The following is a 17,906-nucleotide window of genomic DNA, read 5'->3' on the forward strand; positions in this document are numbered from 1 at the left end:
AGAGGGTACCTTAAGCGCTGGGGATGGGAGGTGGCTGGTGTCGTTGGTGGAATAGTGCGGGATTAGGCCTCACAATCCTCCGGGTCCTCATGTCATCTCCCCTGTGAACCCCAGTGAAGGAGCAGGCGAACTCTGACCCGGAGCCTCACCGAGCGCGTCCAGGTGGCCGTAGGTCTCCCGCATCACGTCCCGGTACAGGGCCCTCTGCGCGGGCCGCAGACACCCCCACTCCTCCGGGGAGAAGTACACGGCCACATCCGCGAAGCTCATGGCCGCAGGCTTCTTGCAACTAGGCCCGGTCTCCCCCGGTCTCAGCACCAGGAGCGGGGCCGGGGGCGGCGCCATGTGGCCTCCAGCCCAGAGCAGCGGCCGCCTGCTCCCCGCGCCTGGCCTCAGCTCTCGTCGTCCACAGGAAGGGCTCCCGAGCCCGGGGCCCCGCCCAGTCTTGGCCTCCGAACTCAGCCGAAGGGAACCGAAGTAGCAGGGTTGGCTGTTTGGGATTCGGGATTCTGATGGGGACAAATAAACACCCTCGGTGTTTAGTCACTTCCTGGCAGCTTGGACACACACACCCGGGTTAAGGGATCCGTAAGGTGCCTTCAGAAAATATGGCGACATCCAGGCTTCAGTTGTCACTGGCTGCTCTTAAGGGCGCCGTCCCTTGACCGTATCAAACATGGCGCTGGTCTGGCTTTTCATTGCCCAGTTGACCTTAAATACAATGGCCGTGCAGGTGAGTTTTAACGGGTGGGAGCTGAGGGGAGCTTTCCTGCCATCAAGAAAGATGGACGTGCCCGCGGCTTCCAGCACTCCCGCTGGCCGCGTTGCACGCCGGTGATTGGCCGCGACAGCAGGAAGCGGCTGTGCCGCGACGCGGGACTGGCGGGGCGTTTTCACGCGGAAGTCTCTGTAGGCGGGATCTGGAACCCAGCAACGATCTCGGCGTTTGTGGAGCTCGGGACTTTGAACTCGATGGTCTCCTTCTGCGCGTCCCGGCAGCGGGATCCGCAAGCCGGTCTCTGGCCCCTGCGGGAAGACGCACACACCTGGCCAAACCCTGGGGGCAGCCGAGGTAGAGATCAGGTACACGTTTACACTTGGGTGCACAGCTGCGGAGCCGACCCGACTCCTTGCATCGGCAGTTCCGCTCGCTCATTTTCTGGACTGGAGCCGCCGGCGAAGGAAGGTGCTTGGTGAGGCTGGAATTGGAATGGAGAAGTTTTAAATTACTTTTTAAGTTTTTCCAAAATAATTAACGTACGTGGTTTTTAAAAAAGTAATACAAAAGGTTTGTAATGAAAAAGGCAGCCTCCCTACCCATTCACCCTGTTCCCTAGAGGCAACTACTTTAAACTTTTTATTAACTTGAATTATATTGTACATACAGTAAAATGCACGGATCTTCAGTGTGAAATCCGTCGAGCTTTGACAAATGTATGCCATCACCCAAAACAAGATGTAGGACATTGGTATCACCCATGTTTCCTTTCCAATCAATACATACTTTTCTATTGTGATATATTGCATAAAATTTTAACCATTTTTAAGTTTTTAATTCAGTAGCATTAATTACATTCACAATGTTGTGCGACCATCACTAGTGTCATTTTTCAAAACATGATTTTCATCCTCACAAAAGAAAACCTGGAACCCGTTAAACAGTCCTTCCCCATTCCTTTCCTCCCCCCCCCCCAGCCCCCTCTCCACCCCTGGTAACTTCCAATCTACTTTTTCTCTTGGATTTTTTTTTTTTTTTTTTGCGGTACGCGGGTCTCTCACGGTTGTGGCCTCTCCCGTTGCGGAGCACAGGCTCCGGACGCGCAGGCCCAGCGGCCATGGCTCGTGGGCCCAGCCGCTCCGCGGCATGTGGGATCCTCCCAGACCGGGGCACGAACCCGTGTCCCCCTGCATCGGCAGGCGGAATCTCAACCACTGCGCCACCAGGGAAGCCCCCTTTTCTTAAAAATTGTGATAAAATGTACATAACATAAAAGTTATCATTTTAACCTCTTTTAAAAAATCATTTTAACCATTTTTAAGTTCAGTGGTATTAAGTACATTCACAGTGTTATGCAACCATCACCACCATCCACTCCAGAAATTTTTCATCTTCCTAAACTGATTCAATACACTTCACTCTTAGCCATTTCTTCTGGAGCTTTCATTTTACACTTTTTTTTAAAATTGCTTTTTCTTGGTATACTCATTTTAGACACTATGGGCACCCTGCTATGATACTTGATACTTAATTTCTAGCCCCATTCCCTTGACCTCTTTACAACATACTTAATGCAATAAATTATTTATTTATTTATGGCTGTATTGGGTCTTTGTTGCTGCATGCGGGCTTTCTCTAGTTGTGGTGAGCAGGTGCTACTCTTCATTGCGGTGCGTGGGCTTCTCATTGCAGTGGCTTCTCTTGTTGTGGAGCACGGGCTCTAGACTGCAGGCTCAGTAGTTGTGGCGCATGGGCTTAGTTGCTCCGCGGCATGTGGGAATCTTCCCAGACCAGGGCTCGAACCCGTGTTCCCTGCATTGGCAGGCAGATTCTTAACCACTGCGCCACCAGGAAAGCCCATTGCAATACATTATTGTAAATAGCATTTCCTATATATGCTATTATTATACTTCCTTTCTTGTCAACTGTTTGCTTTTCTTCAATTTTATAATTGTCTTTTCTCCTTGTGTTATCTGCTCTGCTTCTTTAAGTTGTTGCAAATTACCAAGGGGAGCATCAAATCTCAAATCCCCATTTTTTTCCCTGGGAAATCTCCCTCCTTGGGCCCTCAGCCCTCTCTCCAAAACAGACTGGGCCTCAGCTGTCATCCAGGGTCTTCCCTCCCTGCCCTTGGGTTGTATCCTCTGCTTCCTAGACTCAGTGTCTTCCTATTTTTGAGTTGAGAGGGGTCATCGCAATGGCTTGCATTGGACTGACTACAGGTGCTAGATGTTTTCACTCCCACCTTTGGAATATTTCTGCAGTCAGGCAGGATGCAGACTCTAGTTGCTAAGCGTGGGGCCGGTCACTGGAGATAACAGACGGATGAGATCTACCAGGTGTCTGTTGGCAGCAGCCCACAGTCTGGTCTTGGAACAATTCCTTGCTTGCCCTCCTGCCTGCCCTACATGCCGAATCTCCCCTTTGTGTTCAGAAATGTTCTTTGCTGATCATGCTAGTGCCTTTTCAGTCTTTATATTTTCTGGCCTTGTCCTTGCTGTTTTTCACCGGAAATACTTTCTGGCTTTAAGTGTGACTTCTGCTGATTTTGCCTCAACAATTATGTGCTTATTTTAAAACATTTTGAGTTCTGGAGGTAATTCACTGTGTGAACAGTGTAGAAATGGGAGTAAGGAAAAAAACAGATCCTCAGAAATAAGTATCCTTTTAAACAGGGAATCAGGGGCTTCCCTGGTGGTGCAGTGGTTAAGAATCCGCCTGCCAATGCAGGGCACACGGGTTTGAGCCCTGGTCCGGGAAGATCCCACATGCCGCGGAGCAACTAAGCTTGTGCACAACTACTGAGCCGCGTGCCTAGAGCCCGTGCTCTGCAACGAGAAGCCACCGCGATGATAAGCCTGCGCACTGCAATGAAGAGTAGCCCCTGCTCGCTGCAACGAGAAAGCCCGTGCACAGCAACAAAGACCCAATGCAGACAAAAATAAATAAATAAATAAATTAAAAAAACAAAACAAAACAGGGAATGAACTTTATGTAAAGAGAAGCTATAAAGCATTTCACTTGGACCAAAAAATAACTTCTGTTTATTCAGGTACTATGTTGTAAATCATTTCTCTTTGCACTAGGGATGGAGAAAACATAAGAAGATGGAGCTAAGTACACTTGGCTGTTAACCATCAGATTGCAACGTTCAAGACTAAAACTGTTTGCTCATAAGTGGTTGGTGTCATGTTTTTCCTGCCAATCATTATAAAAATACAAAAATGATGCTTTCAAATTGTTTTATTGCCCAACAAACTGTAAATGTTTGTTGAAGAATCTTGATCAGATAATTATGAGAAATTAGGAAACACGCAGGAGGTCATTATAGTTCATAAATTTTACTTGTCAGTTTACATCTGAATAATGTAATAATATAATATGCTTAAGGCCACACAGCTAGTGGGGACTGAGCTGAACCTGGAATCCAGGTCTACCAATTCAGGAGAGGCTATGTAGTGAAGTAAAAATAACCCTCAGTTCCCATTAATAATCATCTTTGGAACCCAGGTATTTGGAGAAGCAGTCTTTTGGTCAAGAGATATTTGAGCCACCTAGCACCACTCCTGACATAGACATGCTTAGTCCCCCCCCACCTCCTTGCTTTTATCCCTTCAAGAGTTTCCTGTTCTAAAGTAGGGCTAGCAAATCTAAATAGGTCAGAAAGACCTCTCAACTGTTGACACATACAAACATTACAGTAAAAATTAAGTCGGAAGATAACTATGCCTTGATTTCAACTCTAATCACAAGTAATATACTCCTTCTTTAAAAAAAAAAAAAATTCCCCAGCATCATATTTCCAGCTGCTGTGGCCCAAGAATACATCTTTACTCAAAAGATGCAAAATCCAGGAAACATGCAAATATCTGGGGAAAAAAAAGCACATTGCAATTACTAGTTCATAAAAATTTGGAGAAAAAACCCTTTAAGCTCGCTAAGTTTGATACCTTTGTGCACTATGTGCAGAGCAAGTGTGGGGCAGGAGAGTTCCTCACCTGAAGCCACTGTCCTCTTTACGGCCACCTGTAAGTCTTCAAGACCAAACAATGCCAACAGAGGCTTGACACCACATGTGTGTCCTTGCTAGCTACTTGACCTGCTCTGGGTAAAAGACAGAATCCTTGGATGAGCTTCCCCAGTGCGGACAGGCCCGAAGCGTGCCCTCTATTCCAGGGAGCACCAGCTCCTTTAATAGGCTCTTATATCTAGGGTACTCCGTCTCTGAGGAGCGGGAGAGATACAGTCCAGAAAGCAGAATGCACTAAGGGAGAAAATAATCCAGAAAGAAAAGCCAGTTAGGTGAATGGTTTTCAGTGAAGTAACCTCAAGTGGGACTTGGAAGAGGGACCAGGAGCCTCAGCCCAAGAACTGAACACTAGTCGCGGGTGGCTGAAGGTGCACCAGAACCAGAACTGGAACGTGCCTTCCTAAGACATGGTAGCAACGTGGCCCCAAGAGTGCTACCAGTCTCGATTTAGCTGTTCTGTTGAGCGCTTTGTGCAGATCAGGTGCAGGGAAACACGGAGGGGCTCTGGAGTGGGCAGTGTGTGCTGAAGCTCCGAGTGCGGGAGGAGGTTCTCCAAGGTCACAACCTGGGGTTTGAAGTGAAGGACCTTTCCCTCGTTTCTGCTCACAGCTGCAGAGATCTGGATCCTGGGCCTCTGGGCTCCACGCCTCCACCTCTCTTTCCACCTAAAAGATAAAATTGGGTTTGGGGCCTGAAAATCCTCACAAACACTGGGCTCGGCTGAGAACCCGAGAAGAGAACTGAGGGCGCTTGCTCGGTGCTCCACACTTCCAACCCATCGCCCCTGGGCGCATCAGTCCCCGCTTCCCACAGATTACTGGGTCCTGGCTGGGCCGCCGGACCTCACCGAGCGCGCCCAGGAAGCCATAGGTCTCCCGCGTCACGTCCCGGTTCAGGGCCTTCTGCGCGGGTCGCAGCCACCCCCACTCCTCCGGGGAGAAGTACACGGCCACATCCGACAAACCTCACGGCCCCTGGGCTGCTTTCCCTCGTCCGCCCGGTCCCGGCCTCCCCAGGCACATCCGCCACCGGGAACCGGACCGGGGGCGGCGCCATGGGAAACCCTTCTGTGCTTCGCAGAGAGGCTTCCGGAAAATGTGGAAACGCAATTACCTGTTTCCGGCCTTCCTTGGAAAACGTCCTGAAGGCCCACAGTCCTGCCCTTAACTAAGATGGTGCCCCTCCGGCCTCAACATCCCTCGCCTTTCTTATCTGCCCTTCCATGCCAAGGGGCAAATCGGAAGGGAGGTTGGACTCCACGGCGTAACCGTAGAGAGATAGCGTGCGTTGATTGGACAGCGCCGGTCGCTAGGGGAAGAAGGAAGGCTCTGATTGGTCTTTCCGGAGCGGTCTGTTTGAAAGGCCGAGAGTGAAGTAGCGGCAGATCCGAAGGTGGCTGGCGGTGCAGGATTTCTCTTGATCTGGCTTTTCTGGGTCGGCATCTAAGAGAGAGGTTCCAACGGAGTAAAGGTACTCATTTCTGCTACTCTCATGAGACCTCTTATGGGCAGGTCCGGGGCTTGGAGGTGAGTAAAAGCCCAAGGGCAAGACTGAGGCGGGTTCTGGAGGTAAGGGAGTGAGCTCTGGTACTCGGGCAGGGCTAGCCCGTGGGCTGTGGAAATGCGTTCCTACCCAGTATTTGATCTGGCCCGTGCTCCAAGGTCACAGATGTCTCCCCTTTTACAGACAATGAAACTGAGTGACGGGGCAGGTGACAGCTCACGGGGCAGCAGAGCCGGATTCAGAGTCATCTGGCTCCCGTTTCGGTTGAACTTAGGTTCAATTAAGTGCTTAGGGTAGCGCCTTGCACAAAGTACTCAATAAATAGGAGCTTATAGTTGTTACTGTAATTATAACACTATCTAGACCCTGCCTCAATCAGAAAACCTGTGTCAAATTACAGCTCATAAATGAATAGTAACACTGAGGAATGAGTCAGATCATCTCTTAAGATTTATTTCAATTCTGGATCAAGGTGGTGGAGTGGGAAGGTCCTGAGCTCACCTCCTTCCAGGACACACCAAAACTACAACTACATATAGAACAACTATCTCTGAGAACTGACCTGAAGACTAGCACAACAGATTTTCTACAACTAAGGATATAAGGAAAAGGCCACATCGAGAAAGGTAGGAAGGGCAGAGTCCTGGTCTAGTGAGAACCTCCCCCACTCCCGTGGGACAACCCACAAGCAGGAGGGATATCACAACCGCAAAGGTCCCCCCTGAGGAGCAAGGGGTCCATGTCCCACATCAGGCTCCCCAGCCTGGGAGACCTGCACCGGGAAGCCAAGCCCCCATAACATCTGGCTTTGAAAACCAGCAGGGCTTACATCTGGGAGAGCCCGAGGGCCGTGGGAAAGGGAAGACACTCAATTATTAAAGGACTCTCACAGAAACTCACTTGCTCCAAGTCCTAGCACAGAGGCAGCAGCTTGAAAAGCGCCCGGGTCATACAAGAAGGAGATTCATTGACTAATTTCAGGGCATGCACCGGAGGGGCAGGGATCTGGTGGAATTTTCTCTGGGGATGGAAGCACTGGCAGACGTCATTTGTTTTTACTTTCTTTCCACGTAGCTGGCCTGGTGCTGGTGAGCACTATTTCTATCACTCTCCATCAGCCTAGCTAACACCACGCGCCCTGCCCCTGCTTTCCCCTGAGGACCCAGGGGACCAACCTCACCCACCAGCACACCTGCAACATTTGCTGCCCAACCGCAACAGGAGGGCACATGCAGCCCACACAGGGGATACCCCTGGAGCACCTGGCTCTGTTGATCGGGGGAGATTGCACCACTGAGCCCACAGGACACCTCCTATGTAAGGCCACTCTTTCAAGACTGGGAGATGAAGCTGATTTACATAGAAATGAACACAGAGGGTTAGGCAAAATGAAGAAACTACAGAATATCTTCAAAGGGAAGAACAAGACAAAACCTCAGAAAAAGAACTAAACAAAGTGGAGACAAGCAGTTTATCAGATAAAGAATTCAAAGTAACTGTCATAAAAATGCGCATCGAACTCAGGAGAAAAGTGGATGAATCCGGAGAGGTAATCTGTGAGGAAATCATCAAAGGGCTAGAAGATCTGAAAAACGAAGATTTAAAACTTTTGAATTTATTAACTGAAATGAAAAATACACTCGTGGAAAGCAGCAGGAAATCAGAGAATGCAAAAAAACCAAAACAGACCAGTGATCTGGAAGACAAATGGAAGTTGCCCAATCAGAACAGCAAAAAGGGGGACTTCGCTGGTTAAGACTCTGTGCTCCCAATGTAGGGGGCCCAGGTTCAATCCCTGGTCAGGGAGCTAGATCCTGCATGCTGCAACTAAGACCCGGAGCAGCCAAATAAATAAATAAATATTAAAAAAAAAAAAAGGAATCCCCAAAAAACAAGAATAGGGTCCCCACCGCGGGTCCCAGCAGCTCCAGTGTGGGGGAGAGTGGCAGCAGCCAGACAGCCCAGCTTCGAGAAGGCTCTTGGCAGTCTGGCTGGCACACCAGGGAAGTCCCTATTTACTCTCTTTTAGATCCTTTTCCCATATAGGCCATTACAGAGTATTGAGTAGAGTTCCCTGTGCTATACAGTAGGTCCTTATTAGTTACCTATTTTATATATAATAGTATGTATATGTCCATCCCAATCTCCCAATTTATCCCTCCCCCCCAATCCCCCTGGTAACCATAAGTTTGTTTTCTACATCTGTGACTCTATTTCTGTTTTGTAAATAAGTTCATTTGTACCATTTTTTTAGATTCCATATATAAGCGCTATCATATGATATTTGTGTTTCTCTGTCTGATTTACTTCACTCAGTATGACAGTCTGTAGGTCCATCCATGTTGCTGCTGTAAATGCTTTTTTTTAAGAGGTGAAGTCATTTGCTGGTTGTTTATTTTTTGGTACAATCAGAAAGTAGTGGGATATTGAATATGGGAGGTTCTGATTGTCTTGGGTGTCAGCTTAACATTCCATAGATGGGGTAGCTTTTCTATCCTATAATACAAAGCATACTAAATGGCAATTGGAGTCAATTGTACATTTAATGTCTTGAACACTTTTTATATATTTATTTTATTTATTTTCCTTTTTTTTTTTATTGGCTGCGTTGGGTCTTAGTTGTGGCACACAGGATCTTTGTTGAGGCATGCAGGATCTTTCTCATTACAGCGTGCGGTCTACTTGGGCTTCTCTCTAGTTGTGGCATGTGGGTTTTCTCTCTCTAGTTGTGGAGGATGGGCTCCAGGGCACGTGGGCCCTGTAGTTTGCGGCACGCAAGCTCTCTAGTTGAGGCGCAAGAGCTCAGTAGTTGTGGCATGCGGGCTTATTTGCCCCATGGCATATGGGATCTTAGTTCCCCAACCAGGGATCGAACCCGCATCCCCTGCGTTAGAAGGCGGATTATTTACCACTGGACAACCAGAGAGGTCCCTTGAACACTTTAAATTACTTCTCTTCCCTTGTTGTTTTTGGTAGAATTGTTTCCTAAAGCAAACCACTCCTTGATCTTGGCTCTCCTGGTCAGAATTTTGTGCACTCTGTAACGTCGTTGGTCCCGGTAGTCCAGTTTTCCTAATAACTTTGTTAATGTGCTGTGAATGATTGAAAACTTGAGTATGTAGTGTATACGATATTAAATTGTGAATTTAGTGGGACTTAGGATGTAACAGCATATCAACATTTGAAGATATGGGTACTTGATATCCTGTTAAGGGAATTTGCCTCCAAATTTTAAGCTGGAAAGGCACTGGAATAACTGTTCAGAAAAGAATCATGGGGGACTTCCCTGGTGGTCCAGTGGGTAAGACTGCGCTCCCAATGCAGGGGGCCTGGGTTCGATTCCTGGTGGGGGAACTAGATCCTGCATACATGCTGCAACTAAGAAGTCCTCATGCCACAACTAAGAGTCCACATGCCTCAACTAAGCCCTGGCGCAGCCTAAGTAAATTAATTAATAAATTTAAAAAAAGAAAAGAATCATGGGAATTTCCTGGCTGTCCAGTCGGTTAGGACTCTGTCTTTCCACTGTAGGGGGCACAGGTTCGATCCCTGGCTGGGGAACTAAGATCCCACAAGCTGCGCAGTGCAGCCAAAAAAAAAAAAAAAAAAGAATCACAACTACATAATTTTTTAGGTTTTTGGTATGTATGTTAAGAATTGTGTACAGAGCTTCCCTGGTGGCGCAGTGGTTGAGAATCCGCCTGCCAGTGCAGGGGACACGGGTTTGATCCGTGGGCCGGGAAGATCCCACATGCCGTGGAGCAACTAAGCCCGTGCACCACAACTACTGAGCCTGTGCTCTAGAGCCCATGAGCCACAACTACTGAGCCCACGTGCCGCAACTACTGAAGCCTGTGTGCCTGGAGCCCGTGCTCCACAATGAGAGAAGCCTCCGCGGTGAGAAGCCCGTGCACTGCAACAAAGAGTAGCCCCCATTTGCCGCAACTAGAGAAAGCCCGCGCACAGCAACGAAGACCCAACACAGCCAAAAATAAATAAATTTATTTTAAAAAATGAATTGTGTACAAATAGAAATGCCTGTGTACTGATCCTCGAAACAACTAATAAAATCTCAATTATGAAAGAAAAGAAAAGAAAACAAAAATGAAGATAGTTTAAGGGGCCACTGAGAGGACATCACGCAGACTAACATTTGCATTGTAGGGTCCCACAAGCAGCCAAAAAATAAATAAAATAAATAAATTTTTTTTAAAAAGAAAGAAAATGCAAATTCACATGAATTTTTAAAAATTTATTTATTTAATTTATTTTTTGGCTGTGTTGGGTCTTCGCTGCTGCACGCGGCCTTTCTCTAGTTGTGGCGAGCAGGGGCTACTCTTCCTTGTGGTGCACGGGCTTCTCATTGCGGTGGCTTCTCTTGTCGCGGAGCACGGGCTCTAGGAGCGCAGGCTTCAGTAGTTGTGGCATGCGGGCTCAGTAGTTGTGGCTCACAGGCTCTAGAGTGTAAGCTCAGTAGTTGTGGTGCACGGGCTTAGTTGCTCCACGGCATGTGGGATCTTCCTGGACCAGGGCTCGAACCCATGTCCCCTGCATTGGCAGGTGGATTCTTAACCACTGCGCCACCAGGGAAGTCCCTGCATTTTATTTCATAAAATAACCAAATGCAAAAGAATGTATAGTCAAAAGTAAGTTTCACAAGTGTTGAACTCTTATACTACTGGTGGAGTGTCATTTGGTACAGTCACTCTGGAAAGCTGGCAGTATATACTAAAGCTGAAAATATGCCATACCCTATGACCTAGTAATTTCATTCCTAGGTGTATACCCAACAGAAATGAATACATATGTTTACTGAAAGACATGTGCTCACAGCAACATAAGTTGCAATAGCTCAAAACTGGAAACTATCCACAACAGTAGAATGAATAAACAAAGTGGGATATTCACTACATGGAATACCATTCAGGAATGAGAATGAATCATCTCCAACCACATGCATAATATGGATGAATCTTATAGGCAAATATTGAGCAAAAGATGCCAGACAAAATAGTATACATGATTCTATTCATATAAAGTATAAAAACAGGCAAAACTAATGCAAGCTGTTAAGAATCGGGATAGAGGGTTACCTTTTTTGTTTCTAGGGTGCTGATGAGATTCTGATTCCTGTTCTAGGTGCTGGTTACTCAGATGTGTTCAGTTTGTGAAAATTGAGCCATGCACTTGTGATATGTGAACTTATTTTTGTATTATGCTTCAATTTTTTACAAAAAGTCTCTCCTCTAGTCCCTTTCCCCTCCCTAGAGGCAATTTCTGTTACGAGTTTCTTATGTCCTTCCTGAGTTATTTTACTTTTTTTACTTGTTTTTTTGGCTGCGCGGCATGTGAGATCTTAGTTCCCCAAGCAGGGATCGAACCCACGCCCCCTGCATTGGAAGGCAGATTCTTAAGGCAGGTTCAGACTGGACCACCAGGGAAGTCCCCCAACTTCATTCTTTTTCATGTCCCAGCACCACCTGTTGAAAAGACTTTCTTTCCTTGCAGTGTCTGGCACCTTTGCTGCAAATCAGTTGATCATAAATACAAGGGTTTATTTCTGGAAGAACATTTTGTCTTATTTAATACATTTCTCTCATTTGGATCTCGAAGAATTAGAATCCCTGAAAACTCTAGTTACTTCCCTTCTCCCATGCCCAGCCACCCTGGTAGATGGCTGTAGGTACATTTGGAAAAGGGTAGGAAGAAGTTTTACAGTGTTTTGCCAATGTAACATGGTCCTTCATCAAGGGGACCCAGCCTTCCCTTATTCAAGGGGCTCTAGGTCTGGAACTGGCTCAAGTCTGAGAATTTGCTGCGGGTAGAGCCTTGTGTTTTTTGGCATACTCAGCAAGATGCGTAGCAACATGAGAGACCCATGGAGGAGCATCTCCTAACACTGACTTTATGGGGTTCTCGTACCAACCATAGATTTGCATGTATATAAAATGCTTAATGCCACGGTACACGGCACATCATAAAGGCTCAACAAAATAGCTAGAATACTATTGCAGTAGGCCAAAGAATAAACAGAGTGGATGTAGTGAATGTAGGCTACTGTTGTTTTAAAAAACTTAGCTGAAAATAGGAGATGGGGACGGAAGCCAGAGGGAAATTTCTTTGTTTTCAAAGACAGATTTTACCATGTTTATAGGTTGGCATGTATATGTTCCAGGCAAGAGAGGGACTCTGAAACCATAAAACTAAGAGAGAATAATAGACGGAGCAAAGTCCCTGAGAGGGCATAAGGAGATGAAATCCAGGCACACCTATACAGACAAGCTCTGCGTATGAGGGACTTCCCATGAGGTGGGGAAGCAAGTACGAGTGGTCACACTGGTAAATATGGAGTCACAGCAGGGAATGGAATGTTAAGGGAGTTCCTGTTTGACATCCTGTGTTTTCTTGGTGAAGGGGAAGGCAGTCACTGGTTCGGGGCTATAAAAGACATAAACAACGTTGAAGGTTCAGCTGAGGATGGAGTGGAAAGGCTGGCCCCTCTCAGCAGCACTGTGAATTTTTTTTTCTTCATAGCTCACATATAGGCATGAGGACAGATGGGAGATATACCCATATTGGGGCTGTGGATTAATTCTTTTGGTTGCAAGTAACAGAAACTCAACTTAAACTACCTGAAGCAGAAGGGAGAATTACTTGGAAGAATACTGGGATCTCCCACTGACTACAGTTAATTGTCAAAGGGATCCTGGGACTGAAGTGCATTAGGAAACCTAGGAACTTGTCTGTCATCTCGGCCCTCCACAGACCACATACTGGGACTTGCCTACCAACGGCTCCCAAGTTCATGAGTTACAATCCAGGCCCAAAGAAATTTCTAAAATTCCTAGGTAAGGAAGTAGTTGGGTCAGCCTGGTGATAGAGGTAGGGAAAAGAGGCAGTTCTGAAACAGGAGGCTAGGCAGAATTCTAATAGGTTTCTGCTAGGAAAGGGCAGGTTTCCATCAGAACTGTAAAAATGTCTACTTAGTCAAGGAACTGGATTTACATTTTATAAACAGTAATTCCGCACAGAACATAATCATTCATCAGACATTTTAATGAAACCCAATCTGGTATGACCCCTGCTTTTGGGGTAGCCCATCAATCCAAGGAGAAACAAACAGTTACAACGCAACTTGCTAAATACCAAAACAGGTAATTACAAATACCCTGTGCCCCAGCTACACCCCCCTGGGGCTGATACCAGGCGGACTGAGGGAAGAAGCAACAGGGGTAGGAGGATGACCCACACCAGCTATTGGAATATGCGATATGTCATGTTTAGAAATTCAGTTTGGTACAGCTACCCAAGGCAAAGTGGTAGGCCTTGTTTACTTAATTCAGTAAAGCTTTACTGCACACCTACTTAGGAATGGGTGCCACGGAGGCATGTCAAAATTAAAACACATTGCTGCTGCTGCTGCTGCTGTCTGGAGCTTTTATTAGGGAGGCAGGGCATGAACACAACTTGATGACTACAGACTCTTCCTGCTTTGTATTCAGTTACCTAACTCTTTAACCTCCTTGAATGGCCTCACTTCATTTCATGAAAAATGTTCACAGAGGACTCATTGGAAGGTTTTGTGCTAGTGTCCTGATTCTGATGAGACTTGGGGAGGAGTGAGACCCAGTTCTCAAGAATTTTCCAGCTACTGGCTGCCTGGAACTAATCCAAATCCACCAGATAAAGTACGACAAGCTGGTCCTGGTTCTACTTCTTGCTGCCTAGACCACAGCTCCCCTGTTTTTCCTTAAAATTAATCTTCTCCCAAAGCTCACTGCGCTTATGTCCCAGACCCATCTTGAACCAACTTTCCAAACACAGGATGCAGACGACTTACTTCACAGCATGTGGTTTTAGAACAAAAGAAAAAGCTTAGGTATTTAGGTGTCTGAAACCCAATAAATTCCTGGTACACTGCTACCACCCCCAAATCCAATGCAATCTAGAGCTGTTAAAACAAGTACAGACCAAGGAGGTACAGTGTATACTGTGATGCTGGCTTACTTTGTATGATCCTTTAAAAAGGACATTGAAAAACCAGCACCTGTTTGGGGAGAGATCATGTGTGGGACTTGAATACCTATCTTTAAGGAATGACTGACCAAATTAATGCTAATTAACCTGAAAACATGGGGGCAGAGTATTTGTGGTTAAGTTTTCTGAAGGGCTGCCATGTAGATCAAGTTTTAAACATATTCTGGGCAAGGCTTCCAGGGAAGAATGTTGTTCTTAAGGGCCTTCTAATTGTCAGAGCTGTCCCACAGTGAAATGACCTGCCTTGTGAGGTAGTGAGCTCCCTGTCAAGGGAGGTTTTAAAGGGTAGAAGACCACTTGGCAGGAATATCGTCAAAAGGGGGCTAAACCAGGTTTGTTTAAACCTGGCATGGAGGAAGAGGCAGAGGAGGAGAAGATCTTGCTCCCCATAAATGGGATCCTCCTGACTGCATGCAAGGGGACAGGTAATCCCTGCGTGCACAAACTAGAAAACACAAAGCCCGTAAATTAGATGGGGAGAACTTTTAGCCCAATATCCACACACAGAAACTCTTTTAGGATAGGGTGGGCTTGGAAAACTTTAACCAAATAATGTCACTTGTCCTACTGGGACTGTCTGTTCTAAACACACGTATTAAGGCAGCCAGCGTGGTAGAATAAAGTTCAGCTCTATGTAGCAAGAGACCTGGGTTTTAGTTCTGACTCTGCCCTGTATAACCGGGGGCTCCTTCCCTTTTCTGGGCCCCTCCGCAAAAAGAAATGAACTTACACAGTCCTTCCCATTCTAAAGGGCGTTGCCTTTCTGGCTAGGCACCCCTATAGCAGATCTAGGGCTACAGTTCTGGACCCCAGGGCTACACTTGTGGACGGCCAGAGACCACCTCTGGCGGAAGCAACGGCCACACTCGAGGCAGGGGAAGGGCTTCTCCCCGGTGTGCAGGAGCTGGTGTTGAGCCAGGTGGCTCCACTGGGCGAACCGCTTGGAGCACAGGTCGCAGGCATAGGGCCGCTCGCCCGAGTGGACGCGCCGGTGACTGGCCAGCAGTGAGGGGTAGGCGAAGCGGCGGCCACAGTCGTCACACGCGTGCAGTTTCTCCTCGGTGTGCGTGCTGCGGTGTATGGCGAGGGAACCACTCCGCCGGAAGGCACGTCCGCAGTCCGGGCAGGGATAGGGCTTCTCTCCCGTGTGCAAGAGCTGGTGCTGGAGCAGCGTGCTGCGCTGGGAGAAGCGGGCCTCGCAGTGCTCGCAGGCGTAGGGACGCTCTCCGGAGTGCACCCGCCGGTGACTGACCAGACGAGAGGAGGAGGAGAAGCGCCGCTCGCAGTCCGGGCACGGGTAGGGCTTCTCGCCCGTGTGGATGCGCTGGTGGATGACCAGGGCGGTGCGCTGGCGGAAGCGCCGGCTGCATTCCAGGCAGGTGTAGGGCTTCTCTCCGGTGTGTGTGCGCTGGTGGATGGCGAGCAGGGAGGGGTAGGCGAAGCGACGCCCGCAGCTGGGGCACTGGTGGGGTTTTTCACCCGTGTGTGTGGTCCGGTGATTGGCCAAGGACCTGCTCCTCCGGAAACAGCGGCCACAGTCAGGACAGTGGTAGGGCTTCTCGCCTGTGTGGATAACCTGGTGCTGGGAGAGGTTCTTGCGCTGGGAGAACCGCTTGCCACACTGGTCACAAACGTAGGGACACTCCCCAGAGTGTGCCCGCCGGTGACTGACCAGCAGGGACGGGTAGGAAAAGCGGCGCCCACAGTCTGGGCAAGGGTAAGGCTTTTTCAGATTCTGGGCACACTTGTGGCTCTGCAGGGCCGGGTGATCGGGAAAGGTACAACCACAGTCAGGGCAGATGGGACCTCCGGATGTTTGCCTGGGGATCAGGCGGGGTTTGCTGGGCCGGCGGCCTCGCTTCCCCTTTCGGGGTGCCTCCTTAGGCGGGAATACTTCCTTCTCTTCATTCTTCTTTCTGGTTCTGGTTTCTACAGGAACACAAAGGAGAAATTAATTTAACAAACACTGGGCTCCTACTCTTTCCTATTATAGTGTTACAGGTTATAAAACAGACTCGGCCCGTCTTCAAGGAATGTTAGTGACAAAGACAACCAACCAAGTGTGACATACGGCTATGGAAATATGGAGGGTATTACAGGAGCCCCTAATCCAGCTTGGAGAAATCAGGGAAGGTTTCTTGGAGGAGGTTAAGCTGACTTTAAAAAGGTTTTGGGGGCTTCCCTCGTGGCGCAGTGGTTAAGAATCCTCCTGCCAATGCAGGGGACACAGATTCGAGTCCTGCACCGGGAAGACCCCACATGCTGCGGAGCAACTAAGCCCGTGCGCCACAACTACTGAGCCTGCGTTCTAGAGCCCATGAGCCTCAACTACTGAAGCCCGCACGTCTACAGCCCCAGCTCTGCAACAAGAGAAGCCACTGCAATGAGAAGCCCATGCACTGCAAGGAAGAGTAGCCCCGCTCGCCACAACCAGAGAAAGCCTGCGTGCAGCAAAAGACCCAACTCAGCCAAAAATAAATAAATAAATTAATTAATTAAAAAAAAAAGTTTTGGGGACTTCCCTGGAGGTCAGCGCTTCCACTGCAGGGGGTATGGGTTCTATCCCTGGTCCAGGAACTAAGATCCTGCATGCCGCATAACGTGGCCAAAAATAAACAAATGAATAAAATAAAAAAATAAAATTTTTTTTCAGTTTTTGAAGAGGTAAGTATGAGGCAGGAAGTGGAAACAAATGAGGTATGATTTGGCATTGACTAGGTCATAAGGCCCTTTAAGCCAATGCTTCTCAAATTTTATTGTGATCCGAATCATTTGGAGGGTTTAATGAAACAGATTGCTGGGCCCTACCCCCAGTTTTAGATTCAACATGTCTAGGATGGGGTCCAGGAATTTGCATTTTCTAATACATTCCCGACTGCTGCTGCTGCTGCTGCTGGTCTGACGACCACACTGTGAGAACCAAACCTAAACGTACATCCAAATCAACTGAGGCTATTAAAATATGTATATGTTCATAGATATCCATAAGAGTAAATGAGTCGTTCTGGGATGGGGTCCAGGAATCTGTATTTTCACCAAGTTCCCCAAGTGTCTTAGATATAACTGACAGCCATTTGACAACCTGCCTTGGCAAAAACTGAAAGGCTTTTTTTTTGTTTTTTTTTTTCTGGTACGTGGGCCTCTCACTGTTCTGGCCTCTCCCGTTGCAGAGCACAGGCTCCGGACGCGCAGGCTCAGCAGCCATGGCTCACGGGCCTAGCCGCTCCGCGGCATGTGGGATCTTCCCGGACCAGGGCACGAACCCGTGTCCCCTGCATTGGCAGGCGGACTCTCAACCACTGTGCCACCAGGGAAGCCAAGCTGAAAGGTTTTAAGCAAGGAAATATCATGTCCGATATGAATCTTAGAAAGATAGCCCTGCTCTTAGAGAATCTGGCACAGAAACTCCAGCCCAGACAGTTGCATCTGCCCCTGTAGGTGGATCTGGGGGGCCCTTCTACCTGAATGGCCTTAATCAGAGCCTTGCTTGATCCTGAGGAGACGTGCAGATTCCTGCACTGATCGGGGTCATTCTGCCAGAAGGGCAAACAGAGGCCCCTGCACCCCAGGCCACTGTTCCCCATAAGATCCCTTCAACCAAAACCTGGAAAAGTCAGA

The 17,906-nt window shown here is 48.0% G+C and overlaps 1 protein-coding gene and 3 long non-coding RNA genes across 4 annotated transcripts in view; 2 read left to right on the plus strand and 2 right to left on the minus strand.

The window, feature by feature from the left end:
* LOC101272848 (uncharacterized) overlaps positions 1-17,906 on the minus strand; it is a 31,861-nt gene that overhangs the window by 2,109 nt on the left and 11,846 nt on the right. The window contains exons 3-7 of the mRNA XM_049699407.1: positions 15,043-16,217; positions 5,952-6,056; positions 5,567-5,674; positions 667-1,026; positions 150-531 (exon numbers count right to left, since the gene is read on the minus strand). Of these exons, the coding sequence (XP_049555364.1) occupies positions 150-531; positions 667-1,026; positions 5,567-5,674; positions 5,952-6,056; positions 15,043-16,217 (2,130 nt within the window). The remainder of the gene's footprint in view (positions 1-149; positions 532-666; positions 1,027-5,566; positions 5,675-5,951; positions 6,057-15,042; positions 16,218-17,906) is intronic.
* Positions 522-3,948, plus strand: LOC125961552 (uncharacterized). The gene is made up of 2 exons (XR_007472427.1): positions 522-1,193; positions 3,805-3,948. It is a non-coding gene; the product is annotated as an uncharacterized LOC125961552 (long non-coding RNA).
* LOC117200917 (uncharacterized) lies at positions 3,947-5,848 on the minus strand. The gene is made up of 2 exons (XR_004482721.2): positions 4,717-5,848; positions 3,947-4,587 (listed from the first exon to the last, which is right to left on the minus strand). It is a non-coding gene; the product is annotated as an uncharacterized LOC117200917 (long non-coding RNA).
* LOC125961554 (uncharacterized) lies at positions 5,889-9,728 on the plus strand. Its single transcript, XR_007472429.1, has 2 exons — positions 5,889-6,877; positions 7,326-9,728. It is a non-coding gene; the product is annotated as an uncharacterized LOC125961554 (long non-coding RNA).

The sequence above is a fragment of the Orcinus orca genome, chromosome 16 (genome assembly GCF_937001465.1).
Source record: "Orcinus orca chromosome 16, mOrcOrc1.1, whole genome shotgun sequence".
NCBI classification, from domain to species: domain Eukaryota; kingdom Metazoa; phylum Chordata; class Mammalia; order Artiodactyla; family Delphinidae; genus Orcinus; species Orcinus orca.